We start from the raw sequence: 23,985 nt of genomic DNA on the forward strand, positions 1-23,985 counted from the left end.
TTATTTCATTAGAATGGAACTTTGAATTGGAAGATGTAAGTTTACGAAAGCCACCTGCCCCACTCGACTTTTGAGGCCTTATTCCATTTTTAGAGGTTATTTAATCAGTAATGTCAATATAAGCCAAATTTATCAGAACAAGAGCAGATTTAAGGGTGCTCCCCGCTCTTAAGGATTTAAGGATCCTTTTAGGGATTGTTGTTCTCATTCAAGAAATGTATTTTAGGGACAAATGTTGAGATTCTACTGATGATATTTGACAATTTAGTCTTTTTTTAAGGCAAGGATCCATATAACAGTCCTTTATTTATGAAGTTTCCTCATTAGAATGAGAATTTTCAGAGACTGATGTCAGAATTGTAATGGATATTTTTTATTGACTGTTGTCATTATTTTGACAGGAAATTTTACTTAATTTTTTTCCTTTAATTTTTGCCAGATTGTTCTTGCATCACTTTTACAAACTTCAATTATCGAGGTAGACCGTGCAAGTACTCTTGATGTGAACAGACAACTGTTTATTCATTCAAACTGTAATGCGTCGCTGGTTTTGTGAAAAAACTTAAAAAAATTTGGAGTATGCCATCCCTCCCCCGGCCGTGGAAAAGTTATAAATGACGAGTTTCGTTCGAAGGATTCGAAGTACCTCGAATCCTTCGAAGAAATGTTTTAAAATGCAGTATATTTAAAAAAAAAGTTTTTGAAGTGAGAACTTGCCACTTTAATACAATTAATTTTAAGGCTTTGATCTATTAATCCTGGCATTGTTAATTTGTTACGCTAGATGGCGGCACTAACAATTTACGTTTGAATTTTGACTTGAAGTATAGGAAGAAATTCAACAAAATACTCTCTTCAAAATCGGTAAAAATAACGTCAATACGATCATTTGTTTTTAAAACGAAACACAAAAGAAGAAAAGACTCTATTCAAATTTTATTTTGCTTTCCCCTCTCTTTCAATCTACTTTTTTTCCCCACGAACAGTTGCTTGTAGTGCTCTTACTTCGCAGTAGATGGAGCCAGCAAGAAATTAACAGTTAAAAATTTATTCAAATAAAATTGTCCTAATTCATTTATTTTAATTAATTTAATTTCTCCTAAACTAAAAGAACCGTATTGTGACATACCAATACTTCTCAAAATGTTTGATTTCAGTCATAATTAATAAGATGAGCTTTTTATCAGTGCCAAAGTTTGAAATTTATGAGCAGCCCGAAAACAACTAAACTGCCAGAAAATTAAGGGAAAAAAATCACAGTTGAAAAAAAATTCATATTTTGCAACGGTTTCATAGCGTTTTGTTTCATCTCCATTGATTGAAAGGTTTATTATTTTGTTCTTTGGAGCAATTGAAGTTAATTGCGGTAAAAAATGCCTCAAGGATCTCGTGCGAAAGCATCTAAAGCCTCTCCAAAGAAACCGAAGATCACAAAAGTTTCCAAAAAGGGTATGTATTTCCTTAAAGTTACGATATCATCATTATGTTTATCTGAGACGCTATGTATAAATCAACGTTCAGCATGTCAAATATTTTTTAAAAATGTATTTCATTTCTATTGAACCGCTGTATTTTTGTCATCAATCTTCTCTGACAACAGAAATTTTGATGAATTTTCTAATTTTTTATTTGAAGTTATTTGTCTGATGAAGATTTTAACATGATCGAAAATGGAAAACTTCTTAGTTTTCACCAAATTTACGAAGTGAGGAATTTTTCAGTCAGACACTAGGATTGCATTTCAAGATTTTTTCTATAATGAAATTCCTAGCTCTAAAAACAAACTAACGTTTCACAACATTCTGAACCCCCCGTAACAGAGTACTCTTCACCAAACTCGGAAGTTCAAAAAGAGAATCAGACTACACTCAACGTCAATAAAAAAAATCAATTTCTCTTAATTCAAAAGTTGTTTCACCAAATTCAGGGGAAAAGAAACTTAGAAAAAAAAAACAACAACAACCTGAAACGGTATACATGGGTAATGTCCAGGGCGCAGTTTTTCAACCTTGACCCATATGAAAAATGAGAACTTTAACAGGCCCATCATTGCAGATTTTGTAGGAAGGGGGGGGGGGGGACAAATGGTATCTAAGGTGACCATTATTTACCCCTTCTAAGCAGCATGCAAAGGCAACTGTGTGAAAAAAAAAAAGCATAGTTTTTACAAATTATGCTTATTAAATGGTAGAGCCAGGAAATAACTTTGAAAAAGAATCGATATTTTTTTAATGCACAAGTTTACTTGAGTGTATTTAGTGCCAGAGTATTTTTTAAGGAATTTTCATTGGGTGACCAAGTTTAACATATAAAGACGGTAACCTTCCCAATAATCTTAACTCTTTTCTTAACAAACATGTGCATATATCCTCACCTCAAAACAACAGCAGGATATCTGTGTGGTTATTTCTGGATTCAGTTGATCTAACTGTTGTTCTGAGCAGCTGTTTAAGACTTCTAGATTAAGAGAAAGTCAATATGAACCTAACCAGAAGTATAGTATTAACTCTGAAATAAAGAGGATCTGGGGCATTGCCGGATTTACGTAAAGCTAAGCAAGCTATAGCTTAGCTTTTTCTTTAAACGCCTAAAAAAGTCGGAAGCGGTACCATTTAAGTTCCCGCATTTTTTTAGAGATATTTACATAGACCAATTAAAATGTTTTAACTATTACAATCTGAATAGTATAGAATTTAAAATTACTAGGATTTTTAAAAAATGAAATTGTGCTTAACTGTTCATTCACTGGTTGGTCAACCTTAGAACACAATAGACTCGCTTCTTTCATTCCTGTGAAGAAAATTCTGTTTGAATGGTTTTTGCTCAAAATTTTTGAACTAAACTAGACCAATTATACTATGTTCCTGTTTCTGCAACAGTAAAGGTATGTAGCTCTCTTTGTACAGCATTTATTTACATTTAATATCATTCTAAGTAATTCTCTGTAGCGTTCTATATAGTCATATGAAGGCATTGTTTATGAAAACTGTACGTGCAGGGTAAAATCGGGTACTAACCAAGGAGCAAAACGGGGTACTACCCCCATACACAGAGAGAAAGATGCAACCGAAAGAGGACAAGAGAAAAGGAAAACGTCATTTTGACGGACTCCCCTACAAGCTTCATCTTCAGGCAACATTAAAAGAAAAGAAAAAGAAAAATGATGGAAAGAAGACCAAAGATCAACGGAAGAAAAAAAATCTGAAGGAAAGATAAACGAGTCAAAGAAAAGGCAACATAACAAAGATGCCAAAAAGCAACAGACAGAAAATAAGCGTTCAAAAAAGGAAAAACCGAAGGAGCAAATGAAAGATGAGTCCAGTGAAGAGGATGACAATGCTGCCTGGATTTACTGCAATGAGCTTTTCTCGGACTCCAAGGGTAGTGAGGGATAGATCCAATGCATCTAATGTCGTCGTTGGGCGCATGAAAGCTGATCTGGGGTCGAAGGGGAGGATAACTATTTTACTTGCAACTTGTGTCAATAGGTCTTATATTACAGCAAAAAATTAAAGATAAAGACAATTAAACTAACTGACAACTCATGAATAATTCTTTTTATACGTATTCAGTTATGTTTTGACAATAGTTAACATACGTCACTAAATGAAACTTGAATTTTGCGGAAACTTTTAAAATTTTTATTTTCCCATAGCAATAAAGTGTCTATACCCGTTTTTGCCCCACTATTGGGGAAAAACCGGGTAAAATGACTTTTTTACAAAATCATTAATAAAAATAAAATAATAAAATCACTTATGTTTTTGAAACTGTGGTTGCATTAATAGATAAGTAGTGCATACTTTTGCAAAATTTTGTTCATTTATGCTAAAAACTGATTTCTGGAAGCCTGCAAATCTTAGGGTCTTAGTTTTACCCCACTTTCCCCTACTCAGAAAACCAAAGAGTAAAAGAGGCACCTTTTGTGTTCTGCAAAATTTCTCTTAAAAGTACCCTTTTATCTGAAAGCGCACTACCACTTTTTTGGTCTGGGGGGAAACACTACTTCCCTCTGGGCATTTTTATTTTCTGAAACTGAAGGCCAAGTACCGAGTACCTAGTTCCAATTATGTTTTTTGAAGAACCACGACAGAATAGACTTCCATGTCCAAATAATAGTTAATAAAACAAAATTCCAGGTGAAATTTAATTATGCATTATTGAAAATATTTTGTTTGTGTCAATAATTTTAAATAAGTTATTTTTTAAACTAAAGTTAAACAAATACATAAAAGGTAGGATTAATCAAGTTGGAATTAAAACAAATTATATCAATCTATACTTCTAGTCCGCTAAACGTAAATAATTTTTAAAAGCAAATGGAACAACGTTAAAAGCACAAATGTGCAGGAGCACTGCAGACACATGTTTCTGTATTGCAAGGAACATCTTTTTCAGTGCATAAAATGTGAGCTAATGACTGTAAAAATAATCGGCTTTTTAATGATGTCTTTAAATCTACAAGCTCACATTTTGTGCATTGAAAAAAGCATTCCTTGTAATGCCAAAACATGTGTCTGCAGTGTTCCATCACATTTGTACTTTTAACGTTTTATTTTTTAAGAAAAGGTATTTTTATGCTTCAAAAATCCATTTAATAATATAAAAAAGCATAGCAAACTTCATTATTCTCAAAATTAGAATTTGACTTTTAAATTTGAATTGGAAACTGTTTGCAGCATATTATATGCTTGCACTTTTTTATTAATTGTAAAATCTGCTTTGAGCAATATTCAATTTTTTACAACTACTCGGTATTGGCCGAGTACCGAGTACTCGGCAAATTGGCTGAGTACCGAGTACTCGGTACGTCTCTATTAGTAACTTTAAGGAAATGCCGAAGGCTTGAAGATTTTGTCTAGCAATTTTTTGATAGTTAAATCTGAAAAACACAATTAAAGGCCTTGATGCAGTGGCGCCGACTCCATGGGGCTTGAGGGGGCCCGAGCCCCCTCAAAAATATTTTTGAGGGGCAGAGCCCCCCCAATAAATAAAGAAAATTATAAGTTACATTATGCTTTCTAAACTCATAAATTTATCTTTTATTTTCCTTGTTTGAAGATAGTTTACCTTGTAAAATATTTTCAGTAATGAGTTAAAACAAATAATTATTACGGTTGTGTAAGCAGGTTAACTGAAAACGAGTGGTGCGAATGATGATAGTGTTACAGTGCTGCGAGTACTGTAAAAATTTGTCCCAGTGCGCGAACTTACGGGTCAAGTCTGTTGCCGGTGGGCAGCGCTGCGGCGCGCTCACCTAAGTGTTGTTGATCTGGAAAGATATATATATAAGAGTTTGATTTGTATATAAAATGGGAGGCGTGATAGTTTTGAATACTTTTGGAAATCGTGTTTAAAAGAAAACCTTCACAAAATGACGATCCTTCCCTTCCTCGGAATCGACGTGTACCAAAGAAGTATGAAAACAATGAAGGCAGCTTACCGCACACTTTCAAAATCCCAAAGGAAAACATTTCACTCGCGCTACTTATGCGAAATAGCTATAACACGATTTTTTCTCCAGTATTCAGATCTAACGCGAATTCCTCACCGCAACACGAAAATTCTTGGAAGGGAATCGTGGTGTGTTCGTATCAGCTTTGTTATTGGTTACTAAAATTTTTTTTTCATGAATGGATCTTTATCCTTTTAGCATCGCTGAGAGTAGAAGTTCCCTTTTAAATGCGAAAGTTAATGAAATATAATGACACCTAAGAGCGCTATTTCATCTAAAGTTTGTGAAGATAAAAAGAGAAAGTTTCATGACAATTAAAGAAAAGCTAGAGCTTCTTGAAAAGCTGATGGTCAACTAAAAAATGCGTTGAAGGTAGCACGAGAATTAGGTATGAGTGATTCTTCCGTATATACAATTACAAGTCAAGAAAAGGAAATCCGTAAAAATTCACCGAGTAGTGTCTCTTGCAAAAATTTAAGAAAATGGAAACTGCTCATGTATTGTGTACGAATATCATTAATTGATCGACTGTACAGTACAACTAAAGATGCATTTGCTTTTCTTACTATATACTGTGTCTACCGTATACCGGTTTATTTTTTTCTTTCTTTCCCATTAATCATTGATTTTGTACATCGTAGCAGTATTTTATGTTGAATAAAACGTTTTTTTTAAATACAAATAAACATTCAGTTCTTTATGTAAGAGACAGTAATGTACAGTTAGTTAAGAGATGGTTTTTAACAGTTTGAGGGGGTGTTTACAAGTGTCTAAAATAAATGGGTACGTTTATAAAAAATTTTACACATACCCTTTTCCACAACGCGAAAATTCGACCTACGCGAGAGGTCTTGGAATGCATCTCTCGCGTAAGACAGGAGTTGACTGTACTACAAGGCAATATACATTGAGGTTTGTAAAATGGTGCAATTTTGCATTATTGGGCGATTTACATCAACTGGAGCACACAGGTCATTGCAGTTGAACAAGAGTGCTTGCTTTTATTAAACATTTGTGAAAGAGAAGAGAACATTTTGAAAAATCAACTGAGTTTTTCAAAAATGACCTAGACATTGAGAGACTGCGTTTACACTTGAATATGTTAGCCGATATCACTAATGTAAAAACAACTGGTCTTAAAAAGCATGCGTAAATTAAATTTCCTTTTTACAAAAATACTGTGTGTGTTTGTATTTATTTCTTCCGTTTTTCGAAGCCAAAAAATATGTGTCGGGCTTGTCGAGTTTTCAAGGTTCTAATGTTGATTATATGATTTAAAAAAAACTTTAAAACTCACTATTTTTCATCTCAAATTTAGAAAATTTCCTGCGGCATGCCCCCTTTCCCCCGATATTTTTTAAGTCGGCGTCTCTGGCAGTGCCCTTCAATGCAAGTCAAGCGCCCTACCTTTTCCATGCCTAGCTACGGCACTGCATGACTCCCCATAAAATAGAACAAAAAATGTCTCGTACTGAGACAAGTGACATAATCTAGTTGAACCAGAAAATTTTGAATACCAATTTTTGGATTGTTTTACTTTGAAAACGCCATGGCACATACTGTTTGTTTTTTAAATTATACACACCAGAAAATATGTAAATTGGCATTTTCAAGGCACAACAATCGACCTTTATTTGGGGGGGGGGGACCTCCATGGGATTACATAACCCCCTAAACCCCCGGTGATGACCTGGCCAGCCCCCCCAATGATTTTTGAAAGTCGGCGCCCCTGCCTTGATGCAAGAACCAGCTTTGACCAGACTCACTCATTTTTGGTAAGACCAACAAATAACATCTGTCCGGTAGAAGGGCTAATATCTATCCTACATTACTTACTAGAAAGTAGAAGTCTGATCTTACATTTGTGTCCATTGTTGTAACAATCGGAACTTCTATATTCTCCACATGCAAAAATCTATTTAATTTTTTTTTTTTTTTTTTGGACTAAACTGGTTCTTGCATCCAAGTTCTCCATTGTAGACTTAAGACTATCGTTGGTGACATTTTTAGGGCTACAAAGGAACTTCATTCCTGAAATACCTTAGGTACCCCGTTAAGTATAAATCCGGGCCTGATTACAACTAATGTTGCTCAAAAGAAAAAAACTTTGCCCCCCCCCCCCCTGAACTCAGTTCTAAATCCGCCTATGTTCAGGAGCTCTCTCTCTTCTAAGTCGAAATTTTGTCCTGTTTCAGATTCAGTTTATCGTAGTCTAGACTTGCTTTCCCGTGTGCGATTCTGAGATGAAAATACTCGTACAGCGATAAGTTACAATAGACCAATGAAATATTTTGCCAACTGACAGCATTTAGTAGAATCTGTCACAACCAGTGAATAACCAGGGCAGTGCACAGAAATTTTGAGGCCCGTCACAAATGACTTTTGCGCCCCCCTACCTCTCTATATGGTTTTCCTTACGTCCCTACCAGGCACGTAGCTAGAACTTTGTTAAGGGGGGGGGGAGGTCCAAGGTTGCACGAACTTCAAAAGAGGAGGCATGCTAAAGCAGAATTAGTAGCTGATAATTACACAAGACTAAGATAAATCCAATTAAAACTGATCATTAAAATATGATAATTAACTAAAATTAATTAAATAATTGAAATTAATAGAGTCATTAGTTAAAATTAGTTAACAAAAAGTTTATGTTAAGTGGTAATCACATACAAAGTTTCCAAATATGGGTGAACCTCTGTCCTCCAGAAAACAAGTGATATATTTTCTATTAATAAAAAGGGCCCAAGAAAAGAAAAACGGAAAACAAAAACTGTTCCAAAAATTACTTGGAAAATGCATGCGATAATTTTATTATCGCTTTATATTAAAGCTTTGTAATATATTTCAACAAAATATGTACATTAGGGTGTCCCAAAAAAATGAAAGTCGTTTTTTTTTAAACGCATACCCTCTTATTTTTTTCCTTTTACATCAAAACCGTTGTAAAAAAAGTTTCATGTAATTTGAAGCACGGTAACCCGTGCCGACTTGCGCCTAAAGGCCTAAACGTACAAATAGCACGTGTATTCATGAGCAAGCGAACGCTGGTGATGCGATACTTTGCCAAGCTCAAAACAGCTGTAAATAGCGCACAGAAAACAAATGAAAACAGAAAAAAAAATATGTTGGGGGTGGGGGCGGACTTATCCGTGGCAATTTGCAAACCGTCAAACGTGTCAGAACGAATACATTCCGGTCAGCGAGCGCAATCTAGTCGTTCCATAGGGAACGAAACATGGGAGTGGAATTGCAAAGTTCGGAAAAAGAGATATTTTTAATAGGAGTCGTAAAAACCTAATTACGGGTTTGAAACTTCCCTCTAACGGACAAGTTCTCTCTGTTTTGTTTTATAACGTTCGAGAAGTAAATTTAACCATCAGTGAAAGTGCAAATCTTGCTATTCGCGAATGCATCATCTTTTGGGAAAAGGCACGCATTCCCGCCAAATTGTTGCTAAATTGTGTTAATAAACTTAAAAACCTGTATCAAATTTGGAGAGACTTACAAAAAAAATGCAAAAAAACTGAAAGAAATATTCAGGCAGCGCCAACAAGAATTTGAGAGTAATTTAAACAATTTATTCAATATTGCACATGCTGATGCACTTCGGTTAATCAAAATAGAGGAAGATGTGATTTTCTTGCAACTCCAAAGAGAGCCCTGCCGACGTGATCACTTTAGGTGGAGTGGATAAAAAACTGGCCGACAAAGAAGAAAGGGCTCGACTTTGAGCAGTCAAAGAAGAAAACAGCCGCATGAAAGAAGATTCCTTTTCGAGCTCTAGTGAAAATATTAATGCAGAAGATTTCCCTGAAACATATAAAGCAGTACCTGGAACAAGTTTATCAGAACCTGGAACAAGTACATTAGAACCTGGAACAAGTACATCAGAACCTGGAACAAGTATTATCAGAACCTGGAACAAGTAAATATGTAATGAAGAGCGATTTTATTGCTCCAATGTCAGTTTTTGCATTTGACAGGTGTCTAAGTATACGAGATTATGTGTTTATTCTTGAAGCTACTATTGAAGCTATCGATTAAACATTGATAAATTTCCCATAGGTATCTTCAATTCAAAGAATTCGAAACCGTGCTATTATTGATCATATATTTGATAGAGAAATGCTTTCCTTTGCTTGCCGCCATCATATATATATATGAACTGATCTATCCCACTAAAATACAGTGCTATGGAGGAGCTGCGGAGTTGTTCCGAATTGTACCCTAACTTGGAAAACTTAGTTGACTTTTACCGTGCTGAACTCACTAATATTACGGTCAGGAATTACTATTAAGAGTTGATAGAACTGCCTATCATATTTTTAGATGGAGATACAGAAAATGAATTGAAAATAAGACCACCGGGAGCCATGCACCAAGCTCGATGGACGGCTAGAGCGATTTACACCCTAAAACTATTACTATTTAGTTCACAACTAAAATTATATACGAAGGAAAATGAAGCATTGTTTGATGTCTGCTTGTTTGTAGTAACAATATACGTGAAACCATGGCTTCAATGCATTTTGGCAGTCAAAGCACCCAACAAAGATTTGTGCTTTTTGAAAAAGTGTACGAAAATGTGGACCCTATTATCTCAAAAGCTCCCCTACAAAAATTCATCCAGCTTTTATGGTATGGTCAATAATATTTTATTCTTTGATGTGAAAAAGACTCTCAATGCTTAGAGCAGTTGTTGTTGTTGTCGTGTCCAAAGAAGTGCAGAGTGCGAAAGGTTTAAATGGCTCCAAAAGTCTTAAAAACAAGATCCGCTAATTCTGGAGCCCGATGACTGTAAAGGATTTCTTGTGGTGGTGCTCCAAGTTGGAGGAGGGAGCGAATAATGGCCTGGCAATTCAAGACATGGTCCGGGGTTAGTTGTGAATAGGGACAGTGCTTGCAGATGGGATAGGATTTAATATTATTTGGTAGAATCTTCATGCCTTTGAAATGTCCAGTACGTAGCCTAGCTGCTTAGAGCAGTAACCGATGCAACTGAAAGAGCGGCGAAAATGTTGCAGGACTTTAATGGTTTGCTTACAGCTGATGAGGAACAAAACCAATGTGTGCTACGTTGCGTTCAAGAGCACCGGAAGCTCTATCCTAACTGCAAAAAGCAAACATTGAAATAAAAATATGTACAGTAATGGTTCTTGTAGTTTAATATTGTTGTAAATTTCTGCTTTAAATAAACTGATGTCAGGTGCAGTAAGGAATTATACAGTTAGCAATCTTTCCACTGTAGTCGCCGTACAGGATATCAGGTCCAACTCTGACCTCAAGTCGGCACGGGTTCCCGTTATTTTATTGCAATAAAACTTTTTTCTCGTGTTTCTGAGGTGAAAAGGAAAAAATTTGGAGGGTATGTGCATTCGATTTCAAATTTTTTTTTCGCCATTATATCTTGGGACACCCTAATGTACATATGTACTTATGCCATTTTATTTGAAAACTAGAAATTCACCCGTCAAGGCATGACGGGTGAAAATTGCTTCAACTCTTCTTCATTTGAACGAAGCAATTGCCTGTTTGGTGATATTTTGATAGTTGAAATTTTAACTTTAACACCAGTGGATTAACCCTAAACTCCAGTAGATAGCGTTCATTGTTTTCGTTTCTTCATTCCTCTGATATGACACAGTCTTACCAGTAAAACTGTTCAAGTTACCGGATCGAGTTCAGCCTTGTCACAATAAAGCCTTTCCTTGCATGTTAAACATTACCAAAACATATTATCGAATTACATATCATGCCATGGTGCGAATTCATTGTTGAAACATGCGGGTTACTCGATCATCGGCATTATTTATATGAGGATAAATAAATCTATATCTATGGAGTCGAATGTATAACTATATGAATGTTACATAACGTAACCCTGTCCGATTTGAACAACATTTAAGGCAAAATCCCACAACTCTCTCAAGAAAATATTAACAAGGTTTTATTTAAAAAGCTTTAATTAGTTTTCATTTATTTACATTTATAATATTCTTTTGATACCACGAAATAGAATGATATTTCCAATCTTATCCGTTTTCTAATTACCTATCATTCCTAATCATCAATTAAAAGCTTGAACAAACTATTAACTCTTAGGGGAATGGAGGCTTCCTTTGTTGCAACCATTTTTTATATATATATTTTTTCTTTCTTCAACCAACTGACACAGTGATTTCAGTTAGCTGAAAAAAAAGAGAAGCAAGAAATAAATGGTGTTCCCAAGTGAAGTCGCTATTCCTCAAAGGGTGAAAGCTGTTCGAAAAAATTTTAAATATCGGAAAAGGCGTATTGCCGTTTTTATCATTATTTTTTCTTTCTAACGGGGCTGTGTTAGAGGCTTTAGCCTTTTGCGGAACAAGTGCGAACCAACGATATGGCATCCAGTCATTCATATGCCACCATTAAGGCGCGGATGTGAATGTCATAGGAAAATTTGAAGCCCAGTTTCCACCAGATGGAGACACCTGAGCTCTCTTCGATATGAAACTGCAAAAGGAATTTAATTTTGTGAAGAGTATTCACAGTCAAACGACCTAAGGGATCTTTTACATGCCGATTAATGGAATGTATACCTAATGAATTAAATTAAGCATCTGTGTAATTTTATTTTATTTTAACAACAATACATATCATATTTTACGACGCAGGGAATGATTTTTTTTCTTCAATACTATGTTAGCAAAACACTCTATTGCAAGAAATAGTAAATATCTTTAGCTTGAAGAAAATAAGTGTTTAAGAAAAAAAGACAATATATAAAAGAAAAGCTCAAAAACATTTACCTCGTATTCACCTTTTTTGTTTCTTTGCTTGTAACGCAGTAAATAGCGGTAATTTTCACCTAGTAATTTATAGTTAAATGCACATGCCTGTTTTTTGTTAAATTAATGCTACTTTCACAATTTACTAAAGATGGATGCATAGATGCTAATCAAATAACTCCTTAGTACAAAGCCAGTGAATAACAATCAGAAAATGTATTCCAATGATGCAAATACAAATATGTTTTATGGAACAACATCGAATAAGTTTTTTTTTCGTCAATTAAAAACTAACTGTTTTTCTTTTGAGATCATAGAATCACAATTCAGTAAGATTTAAAAGTAATAATTTCTAATAAATTACTTATTACATGCGTTAATGGGCCGAACTTGTAATTTCATAAACTGATCACAGTAAAATATTTAAGTAATTTTCAATTTATTTTTCTATAAAATTTTGATACCATAAAAAGTTTGTTACATCAACTTCAAGTTATATTTATTCATTTATTTTATTTATTTTACCTTCAAACACGAATTTTTTTTTTGGGCATTTAATATGTTCCATGATCATGCATAAATATTGGGGGGAAAACATCAGTAAAAAATCTACGTAATTTGTTACTCAGAAAGGAGAGAGATGTTAAAAGTAATCTAAAAGTTCAAATAAAATTTGTATCAAAATATAAAACGAATCTGAAATGAACCATGCCAAAAATATAGAGTTGAAATGCAAAAAAAAAAAATGAATAATTATTTTTTTTATCCTTAAAGACACGAAATGTGTAGAATTTCTTTTTTCGCTGCTGACTTTAAATCTAAAATTAGTTTTTAAATGAAAAACACATTAACACGTAAAATTGCTCGTACTATCAAGAAAACTTTAAAAGGGAGCACTGCAACTTACCTAGTTTGGGTAAACTTAATTTTCTTTTGCATACAATTTTGTTCAAGATATGTTTCCTATAAGTATAACGTAGATAAAAACTGCCTGTTAAAGCAGAAAAGAATCGGAATTCAATTACTGATTCACCAGGAACGCACCTCACTCTGGCTATCTTTCGTACAACATGCGTCAATGAAATCCACGGAAATCCAAAAAGAAAAGAGAAAGAAATAAAGAAAACCACGCCAATGAGACTGTGGGATACGGCAGAAGTGGCAATAAATGCTTGTTTTTACTTTGCCAATGGCAATTTGATGGACCAAGGAGAGGGGATGAATTTCAAGGTCACTGGACCCAGCTGGTTTGATAGTCGAAAGGGACATTTCCCCGTTTCGGGCGGAGTAGGTGACACAGCAAAAAGCAGACGAAAATTGGGAACCTGCAGTTGTTGCACAAGGTTCTCGTGTTCTGAATCGACTCAAGCGCTGAGAAAATTGCCGATTACTGGGAATATTTAAGGGGAGAGAATGCTGCATTCTATAAAAACATTATCTTTCGGAAAAATTTTGTTGATGCGAGATGCAACAACTGAGAAAAAAGGAGAGGGGTCTTTCGGGAAGGGGGGGGGGGTCCGGACCCCATGGACCCACCCCTTGGCTACGTCCTTGTCCATACATATATTTCACCCCTCATTAAAAAAAATCTGACCTTCTTCAGGCACTATAGCAGGGCCGGGGCCACTTTATGCGGGCCCCTTCAATTTTTGTTAATATGCGTACAAGGTATTAACACTTTTTTTCATCCCGGGCCCTTTTCCAGGCCGCGTCCGACCCCAATTTGCCTGGCCCCCTCCCGTTTCCTCAATGTGGGAGCCATGGCGCCCAGAGCTCTAAAAATTAGAGAGAAAGTAAAAAACCTATTTTCAAACACTTTTTTCACATATAGTGTAGACGAATTACATGTGTTATTATTATTATGACACTTTAAAAAAATTTATGTGTGAATTTAAATGTATTAAGTTCAATAAAAAAACTGCTTGAAGTGGCCCACTCGGCGGTTGGCCCAGTCGGGGATCCCCCGACTAGCCAACCTGGCAAGTCTGCCCCTGCCTACAGGTAAGAATCTCTAAGGACCAGTCAAATTTTTACACATACTGGTGCCGGTCCGCTGGAGGAGTAGTTGAGAGTCGCTACTGTGATGTATGTGTCCTGTTTAGATTTTTTAAATGTTTCTTAAATGAAGAGAATCAACATCTCTTTTCTTCTCATTATTGTCAATTTCAGCATATTTAACTCTACTGAAAAAAGTGAATGAAATGGACAACCCTGTTGCCAACACATGAATGTCTATTTCTATTTTGCCTAACTTGAACTTTTATTAGTATATGTTATTATAATTAGAATTTATGAACGAATTTTTTATTTATTTATTTCCATTTAGGGAGCAGAGTCACAAAGAAGACTCCTAAAAAGACTGCAAATGAAAGAAAGAAATTACAAAAAGTAAATATTTGTGATGCTTTGACTAAAAGAAATAAGTTTCATTTACCCTTTTTTATTTTTTGACATTATTTCTCAGATTTTGCAGTGAAAATTAAAAGACTATTGTGTTTGCAGAACAGTCAGTTAACAGTCTAAGTCATGTGAGCGTAGGGTATAAATTCAGTGCAAAAATAAATAAATAAATAAATAACAGGGTGGCGACAGATCAGGGAGATCAGGGAAAAGTCAGGGAACTTTATTAATCAGGGAAATATCAGGGAATTTTGAAAAAATAACAAAAAATCAGGAAAAATTGATTTTATGAAGGGAAAAAATTTTTTTTTTTTTTTTTTTTTTGCTTTACAAAATTAAATATTTTAATTCCCTACGCATTTTCCTCCAATTATCTGTTCGAAAAAAGTAAAATTAATGAGGTGCGATTATACACTTTCCCATATTTGTGCATCTTTTTTCCTCAACGTCAAAGTATTGAATCTTACTTATTAACCACAGGATGAACTTATTAAGATAGCTTCTGTGTCTGTTAGGTTGTTTTATTTTACCTAGCTTGAAATTTCCTTTTACGCTTTCAATGCTACGTAAAATAAACAACCATACAGACAAAGAGGAAGGCTTCATTAATGCATTAGCTCCGTTGCCTTTATCCCACTGTCTCGAAGTAATTAGCATACTGTAATCACGATTTCAAGCAGAAATCTTTGGTTTTTAAATTAATACTATAAAAGCTTAAAAGTTATTACTTCTTTGGGTTTTTAATTGCTAAAATAGAACTTTCAATTAAAAGAACTTTGTTTTTTGCCGTTATACTATTTGTTGTCACCGCAGATTATAAAGGTTTTCTTTTCTTCAGACTTAAGTAATTTTTTAATTTTATAACCAAGTTGTATTCTTTTATATATTTTGATATTAACTAATTGCTTTTTTTTTTCTTGCATTCAAAGTTGTTTGTTGCAAAAGCAATCTGAGATTTTTTTTCGTTACGTACTGAAATCATTTGAAATAGAGTTAACTTGTGAACTTAAGTAAATATTTTCATTTTTTTATTGTTAAAATGCTGTATTCATTCATTAAAACCTATATTTTAGATTAGAGAAATGCTCCTTATGAATGGATGTCAAATGGTTTCATCTGTTTTGCATAAATATGTCAGTTAGATAAGAATTATTACATTACTTCTATTCTTCCACTATTGTTATTCTTGCAATAATTATTATACTGTTTGAAAACTTAGTTCAAAATAATTTCAATTACTTTTTAGTTCTCTCATAAATACACATATGTTTTTAAGAGTAATTTTAATAGTTTCTTAAATTTCTTATGCTAAGTGGTTTCTGGAAGTGAATTTTTTTTTTTTTTTAATTTTCTATTATCTTTCCATGTATAAAAATTTAATATACTGTTTTGTTGGTTTTTCCTTCCTTCCAAAAAAATTGTCTTGTTTTTGTTTTTTTTAAAAACCATTTTATTAAAAAAGTAGCATCTTTTTAAAATATATCTTTAGTTCAACAACTTTACACAACTTAAAACGTTTAAAATACTGCATTTAATACAAACATACAATGGATTTCAAGTAGAGCAAAGAAAGAAAACCATTATCATTGGTAACGTAAATCAGGGAAATTTGGTGAACTAAATCAGGGAAAAATCAGGGAACTTTTTTTCACAGTTCCTGTCGCCACCCTGAATAAATAAAAGGTCAAATATCTAAATTCTTTAATGTTTTTAAGATATAGAAGGGTTTTTACAGAAGAGGGTGTTTGCTTTCTCCAGATTTTTCTTTTGACAGACCTGCATGGTTACTTTTGTTTGATGTCTCCTGTACCTGTAGGAATAAAAGTTTGCAGACAGAGAAAAAAAAAAAAAAATCAGTGAATGAGTTGATTCAGAGAGTTTGAGATAACTATTTTTCATTTTATTTCTATTTTATGATCATACATATGAAAAAAATTGCTACTCATAACCTAATTATGTAGAAAAGTGAAGTGAAATAATTTCTTGCAATTTTATTTCTCAAAAAATTGATCATAATACTTCCATGTAAATATCTGTTCATGATCACTTTTCATAAAAAAAAGATAAATTTTCATTTTAAACTACTGTATTCAATCCTTTTATTTAAAGACTAAACCCTTTCTATTTGAAAAAAATTCTGTCCCGAAAGTTTTTCAAGTTTTCAGTCTAGGTCTCCAAGTGCATAAGAAAAAAATTTAATGATCAAGATACATATTAAGAGTTTTTTGACTGAATGAATCAAGGGTATTTGTGTGTGATCAAAAAGTTTTTGGTTGCCGTTTCCGAAAATTTTTCATATTCCAAAAACATTTCTCTCTCTCTCTAGTAAAAGCCTGTTAGTAGAACCTTTCCTGCTAATATCTCACGATTTAAATTCATGATTGTTTATATGATAGCATTCTTTGCTGCATCATCTGTAAGGATTAGATTCTTTAAAATCTTGAAAATAATAACATGATTCCAAGTTTGTTAAGAGTAAGCTTTCAAATACAGTGAAGCACCATTTATAAGTTTCTCTTTAATACGTTTTTTAAATTAGCCACTTCAGAGTCTAATACACATTAACCTATAGCTATACGTTTTTTCATTTGTATGCTTTTTTCATACAGTTCCTTCAAAAACGTATAAATGGTGCTTCACTGTATTTTTTTTAAATTAAGCACTGAATGATTTTTTTCCCTTACTTTTTTACTAAACTTTATACTGTAAAAGCACTTATTTTTGAAAAAATGGAAATATTAGTAATTTTCAAATTTTTATTTGAACAGTGCCAGAAGTTGAAAAATCCTCCGCCAGAAAATATTTTGGATTAATTTTTCGCGACTTGCGAAAATAAGTGATAATACAATAAATCTAAAGATAAGCTACTGCTGTAGTTAAGATCAATTTTAAAAACTAAAAAATGATTGAATAAAATTTACAGCCGTAATCATTTTTGGTAAAAGTTGGGAAGGGGGGTTCTGAAGGAACTTCAAAGCAGCCCCAATTTGATCTGGATTTATCTTTGTACATCAAACTTGGTTTTTGAAAAATACTTCATGCTCAAGACATGAAATATACCGGTAATTTCAAATGATGTGATTAATAAATGCCAAATATTATTTTTGCTTTTATGAATTAACAATCTAGGGCTTTTGATAAAGTTTTGGGGATTTTTCTATGTCATCAGTTTTAATATTATAGAAAGAGATTTTTGTGTGGGGAGGAGGGTAAAGAAAATAGCAATATTGTTTTCCGAAATATGGTATAAAAAGATAAAAAAGTAAAAAAATTAGCATTTGTAGAATGTCTGTTCAATGTGTTTAATACTTCCAAAGAATAAGGTATTAAAATCTAAATTGTCAGTTTATTTATTTATTTATTTATTTTATTTATGCATGTGGAATTTTTATATTCTTTCAGGCTTTGGAAACAAGCATAAAAACCGACATTGAGAATGAAATAAGAACCAAAGCTGGTGGCTCTGGTGCAGCTGCCAAGAAAAAACCAGCAGCCAAACCAAAAGCCAAGGGCAAAGGGAAAAAGAAATAAAGCAAAATTTTATGCACATTCATATTGAGTCTTCAATATTTATCTTGATTTTAAAATATATATACAGTGAAACTTACAAAAGCCCAAGTGCCATGCGGACTTGTGTCTTCATTGAAAAAAAATCCATCTAAAGAGTAATGTAAAAGAAAATGTCACCTTATTACTTCTTTATCAAACGACAGTATTACTGTATATATATTTCAAAAGAAAAATCTTTTGCCTTTTTTTTCATATGAGCATCATCAAAGGTTTTAATTAAATGCTCTCTCTTGTGTTTGAATCACCTTAGTTGCTTTGTATTGTGTTTTAAATGTTTGAATCTCTTAGACCATTTGTTTTCTGAATGTACTGAGTGTAACTTACTCACATTTTGATTTCTTCATACATGATAGTAATTTATGTAGCTTCACATCATATGGTTTAGAAAGCAAGAAATCTCTCACTTCTTCATTACAAACGGACGTACTAGATTTTGTAAAAATATTTTTGCGACATTCTTCAATGACTTTCATTGCGTTTTTCAAGTTTCTCTGATATGCAATTTTTACCCTTTCTTCAGGATATTCACTTTTAACTTCATTTCTTTTTGCCGATGAATTGGGCAAAATGACAAGTTTCGAAATAGATTGCAAAACTTGATGACAAAAGGTTTCTTGCTTTCCATGTTTTTGTACTTCATCATTTTGTTTCTTAATGTTGAAATAACCTATGATGGGGAAAAAATATATTTGATGAAGTTTTTCAATTACCATTGTCATTTTACTGTTGGACATCAATAAAATAAATTTTGATGGATTTCAAGTACTTCTTTAGTATTTTTATATGTTTGATGTTTTTTGGTTCTATAAATAACTTTTCTATTTATGCAGAATATTTAATTGTGCAATGTATATAAAAATTTAAAACACGAAAACTTAAATTTAAGTCATTCCAGATTTGTAACATTACTGTTAGGACCTGGAATTTGTTAGTATTCCAGGTTTTTAAAAATAAATGATGCATATATGTACAGGGTGTTTCAAAAAGAATAACCTGATTTGAAATGCGTATATAGTCAAATCTCGTTAACACGAACTTGACGGGGATGCCAAAATATTTTGTATTAACCGATTTTGAAGTTTACTGGATTTTGTGTAAGCAGACAGGTTTTTTTGTTTAGTCTCAGAAAATATAGGAACCGAAGCACCTTTGTACAAAAATGTATATCCAAGCATCAAAATGTATAGTTAAAGTAAGAAACACAAGTAATTCAAAACAGACAACAGCTGTTCAGATCATTTCTCTGCGACAGTGCATTTTCAAACATCTGATTTTACTCTGATCGCAAGACTGGATTTTCCCTGCAGTGTTGGCGGTTAAAAAAATACTATATACCTTAAACCTCTAATCGGCAAAACAAGTGTCCAGGATTAGCTTTTTTTTCTACGATGAAATTTAAAATCTAGGTTTGTCAGTGACTTGGTGCAGATTTGACCGTTCATCCATGCTTTTTTACTGTAAGCATAGTTAAAGTTTGTACAACGTGGGTTTTGCCATTTTCCTACGCGTGAGGAATTTTTTCCAAAATAATTTCATGTAAAAAGGGATTTTCTTTTTTCTCCAAGACCTTAAAATTGTCATCGTTTTATGCAGGATTTCGTCCAAATCTTTGTGTTAAACGATTGATTTAACACTAATTTGAAGCTTTATCCGACAGGGAATGGCATTTATTTCGCCCTAAGCGAGTTCGCATTATGTATGAAAACTATTGAAAGACATATTTCAGATCAATTTTATATTCCATGGATTTATATATTCCTTTGGATGCACGGCATATGGTGGTCATATTTGTGCCAAATGTTTGCAAGCATGTCTGCATTGACTGCTTCCACTGATTACGTAAACAACCCGTGTCTTTGATTTTTGTTTACATCATCTCTTCAGGGCAGGAGGTTCAACACCAGGGTGTTCTTAACGAAAATCATGCTGAACAGTTGTTACAGACTTGCAGTCGCCATCTTCATAAAGCTACTTGTCGACAACACTGTGAAACTTGAGATTTTCTCCATTAAACCGATACCTTTAGTGAAACGCATTAAAATCTGAATAGTTATGATTTTCTGAAATCAGCTCATTCTTTTTGAAACATCCTGTATTTACTATTGGTTTCTTTCCCCCTTTTCTTGGCACAGTTTAAAAAATTTTGCTGTGCTTTCTTTATTAGTTGAGACTTTATTGACTTAATAGCTTGATTAAAAATTAATGCACAAATAATTTTTTTCACAGAATACAGTTATTTTCACAGAAGCTTCTTGATCAAATATTATTAATATACTGTAGAAACATGAATTAGCGACTTTTCTAAACTTGCTTATGGCAAAATAATTTTAAAAAATCAACTTTATATTTCCTTTAATAATTATTCGGTAATGTTTTAATTTTGACTGGGCAAAGTTGTGATCAGCAATCTAAAAAAGGAAAATCCACTTTTTCATTCAAAATGCATGGAAAGATAAAGCATTTTCTTCCTAATAAATAATGAAAGTAAACATTAGAAAAATCATTGACTAATTTAGAGAAAGCAGATTCTGTTTTGAATTGTGGATAATTCGTTCTAGGAATGTCGAGAAAAAAATATTTTGTTTCTTTGCTTTGGCTGTCAGCACTTTTTAAATGCATGTTATTACATTTTGTAAAGAGCAAGAATTTTCCACTGATCTCCAATTTCTTAGAAGACGATCAGGGACAATGATTCTATTTAATAAATTGAAAGTTTTTTATTCTTTAAGTTAAATTGTTGCCTAAAAAATATTATTCGCCAGACAAACTTAAGCAGAGAAAAAGTCCTTCCTTTGAACTACAGTTGATTCTCTATTTAACGACTTTTCAGGACCGTGAAAAGTCTTCTTTAAATTGAGAAAGTCATTACCAATTGTATTCGTAAAAAGTTATCGAGTTTTGTAATATTGCTTTGAAAATTCAATGAAGATTGTTTGATATTCATTCTATTAACAATTTGTGTAATAATTTTGCCCATGCTAGTTGATACTTAATCTTAAATAGTTTCGTGTAACACGTTCTTGCTGTGCCTCTGTATTTCTGAAGAAACCTATAGCACATGGGTCTCCAACCTTTTTTCCTCGCCGGCCACATTGTAAATTTTTGGAGGCTAGGCCGGCCGGTCCAACAATATTTCAGCTCAGATGGTCTATTTAGCGCTACTAACCCCTCCACCCATACATCGCGAATATATATATTTTTTAATTAAGCGCTCGGTTGTGATTTCTGAAAATGTTTGGGCTTGCTTCTAAGTTGCTATATTTCCTTATATGTATTGTTTATAGTTAAAGTAAATTTTAAGTGCCCGTAAATGTCTAATAATGTAACGTTAAAGAATCTAGTAAAATTTAGAAAACTAAAATTTAAAAAATATTCTTTCTCACAAAATAAAGTGAAGTTTTTTTTAAAAAGGCTAATGAGTGAATGATAAAAGACGAAGTTTAAAAAACCGCCGCATTACTTTACCTCTGCTCAACCAGCAAACTTCACAATGGTACGGAACATCTGAGTAAACGCTGTTGATTTCAGCAAAAAAAAGTGATTTGACAGTGTTTGAGAGAACTTGAACTAATGACAACTACGTTCATTACTTCAGCTACTTTCAAGTGTTTCCCACACAAGGCTTGTTGATGGATAATGCTGTGAAAAAACATGGGGATGAACACCCACGGGCCGTAGGTTAGAGAGCCCTATAGCATATGAATTTGGAATTCTGTATTAGATCCATGGATCATTAGTTGTGGTGGGTCATTACATGAAAACAAAAGTTAGCCTGGTTAAGAATGTAGATGATTACACTGATACCATTCCTATATTGAAGTTGAAACACCATAGCTAACAACTGCATTGCAAATTGATCTGTACAGTGTACATTTAGTCATAGTATCCTTTGTTTTTAAAAGAGATAAGTACTCACTGGGTAATTTGCTCCATATAGATGGCTGATTTAAACCCTCATTTTCGATATTTTGAGCATTGTCGAACAAATTTTGCCATATGCTTATGATGAAACCTGGGAAACATGGAAGCTCTAGCCTTTTTGGTTGTATACTTGCTTCGTTCAAATAATTTCTTAGTAGTCCTATGAGTATACTAAATAGAAAAAAAAAAAAACTAAAAGCATACACGTAACATTTGCTATTTGTTACTTAATAAACTATTATAGCTCATGCGTAGATATTTAGATTAAGTTTTGCCCTGAGTGAAAATTTCAAGCTTACTTTGCTCAGTTGTATTTCTGTAATTCCAGCTTTTTTCATTGACAATGGTAAGAAAACTTTTGGATAATTTCTAATAATTATTAAAACTATGCAAAATGAATAATTAAATCTAGAGACGTACCGAGTACTCGGTAACTACTCGGTACTCCGCCAATTTGCTGAGTACTCGGTACTCGGACAAATTTTGATCAGATACTCGGCCAATACCGAGTAGTTGCAAAAAATTGAATATTGTCCAAGACAGATGTAAAAATTTATAAAAAGCTCAAGCATATATAATATTCTGCAATTATTTACAATCAGGGTTCGTATGGGTCATGGAAATCCTGGAAAGTCATGGGGAAAAAAATATGCAAATTTCAGACCTGGAAAAGTCATGGAAAATTTAAATTTTCATTCAAAGTCATGGAAATTTATTTAAGGTCATGGAAAAAAGTTCTGGGCAAAGAGAAAGTAACTGTATCTAAAAGAGCATTAAAAATCTTGAGTAATTTAACAGTATTGCACATAAAAGCTATTAAAACTGGAAAATTGAACGATCCCAAAAACAAATCCGAATTTTGAAATCTCATTGTATCCACTTCTGTTGCAGCCATAGATCTTTAAAAGAGATAGGCCTTTCTCTACAGCGCAGCGTATTTCGCCCGAGAAAGTGGGGTCATCATGATTCTTCCGAGAATCACGTGATCAAGGGACATCGTGTCTCCCTCTTCTCGGGCAGCAGTGATATAACGATATAACAATGAAGCATCATTAAAAGTCCAGAATTTTCTGAAGATTTTCATTATACTTATGTGAGAAATCTCTATATTTGTGAATCAGATTTTCTAGCGAAAGACGGTTTGATGAATTTTATTAAAAAATAAAGACATAGTGAGTAACAGAAATCTTTCTTTCTGCGAAAGGCAAAAAAAGTCCCCATGCAGAGTTGAAATTAAGAATATTTAAGCAATTTACTGTAGATGCTGAGCATTATATTAAATCACTAAAAACAAGCGATAGAAAATTAAGTTATAGTATGTCCGCGTAAAACTGGATTTTTAGGTTTTTCTAATTTCTATGAAAAGTGTGCTGGGAACATATTAAAAGTATATAGGTGCCCAAATTCTAGTTCTAAACTGCATAATGACATAAGCTTACTGAGGATCACCTTGAAACTTTTTTCAGTGCTATCAGGTTATGAGGGGGGATTCAACAATAATCGTTGGACAATTTCGAAGTGCGAAAAAAAGATTATTCATTCATACGGAAATTAAAGAGTCCAGTTCTTCAAATTGCCTGATTTTGACAACCTTCAAATGCTAAGATTAAATTTGAAGCGTAACAAAAATGCTTTGAAAGAAAGCCTTTTCTTCCGATTCCTTTGACGAAGATTTGGAAAATTCAGAAATCATCTCAATTAACATGACGCAGTTAATTAATGATGTTTCGGACTATGCTGGATTTTTTGTCCAGCAAGTGCACTCTGTTGTGAACTGCGACGACTGCAACGCAGTCTTAACTACAACAAATCAAAAAATAGACCTAATAAAATTTAAGAATTTTGAGACACATTCATGTATGATAAATTATTGCA

The 23,985-nt window shown here is 33.2% G+C and overlaps 1 protein-coding gene across 1 annotated transcript; it reads left to right on the plus strand.

Moving 5' to 3' along the window:
- Positions 1–1,252: 1,252 nt before the first annotated feature.
- On the plus strand, positions 1,253–18,945 carry LOC129233709 (histone H1.M6.2-like). The gene is made up of 3 exons (XM_054867683.1): positions 1,253–1,449; positions 14,546–14,607; positions 18,022–18,945. Exons 1-3 carry the CDS (start codon positions 1,374–1,376, stop codon positions 18,148–18,150), a joined length of 267 nt encoding a protein of 88 aa, XP_054723658.1. The 5' UTR covers positions 1,253–1,373; the 3' UTR covers positions 18,151–18,945.
- Positions 18,946–23,985: the final 5,040 nt, after the last annotated feature.

This window comes from Uloborus diversus, unplaced genomic scaffold (assembly GCF_026930045.1).
Source record: "Uloborus diversus isolate 005 unplaced genomic scaffold, Udiv.v.3.1 scaffold_643, whole genome shotgun sequence".
Taxonomy (NCBI): Eukaryota; Metazoa; Arthropoda; class Arachnida; order Araneae; family Uloboridae; genus Uloborus; species Uloborus diversus.

Coding starts and splice junctions, on each gene's coding strand:
- LOC129233709 (XM_054867683.1), top strand. CDS start 1,374: ATGCCTCAAGGATCTCGTGCGAAAGCATCTAAAGCCTCTCCAAAGAAA. Junction 1,450..14,545: donor CACAAAAGTTTCCAAAAAGG/GTATGTATTTCC, acceptor ATTTCCATTTAG/GGAGCAGAGTCACAAAGAAG. Junction 14,608..18,021: donor AAAGAAAGAAATTACAAAAA/GTAAATATTTGT, acceptor ATATTCTTTCAG/GCTTTGGAAACAAGCATAAA.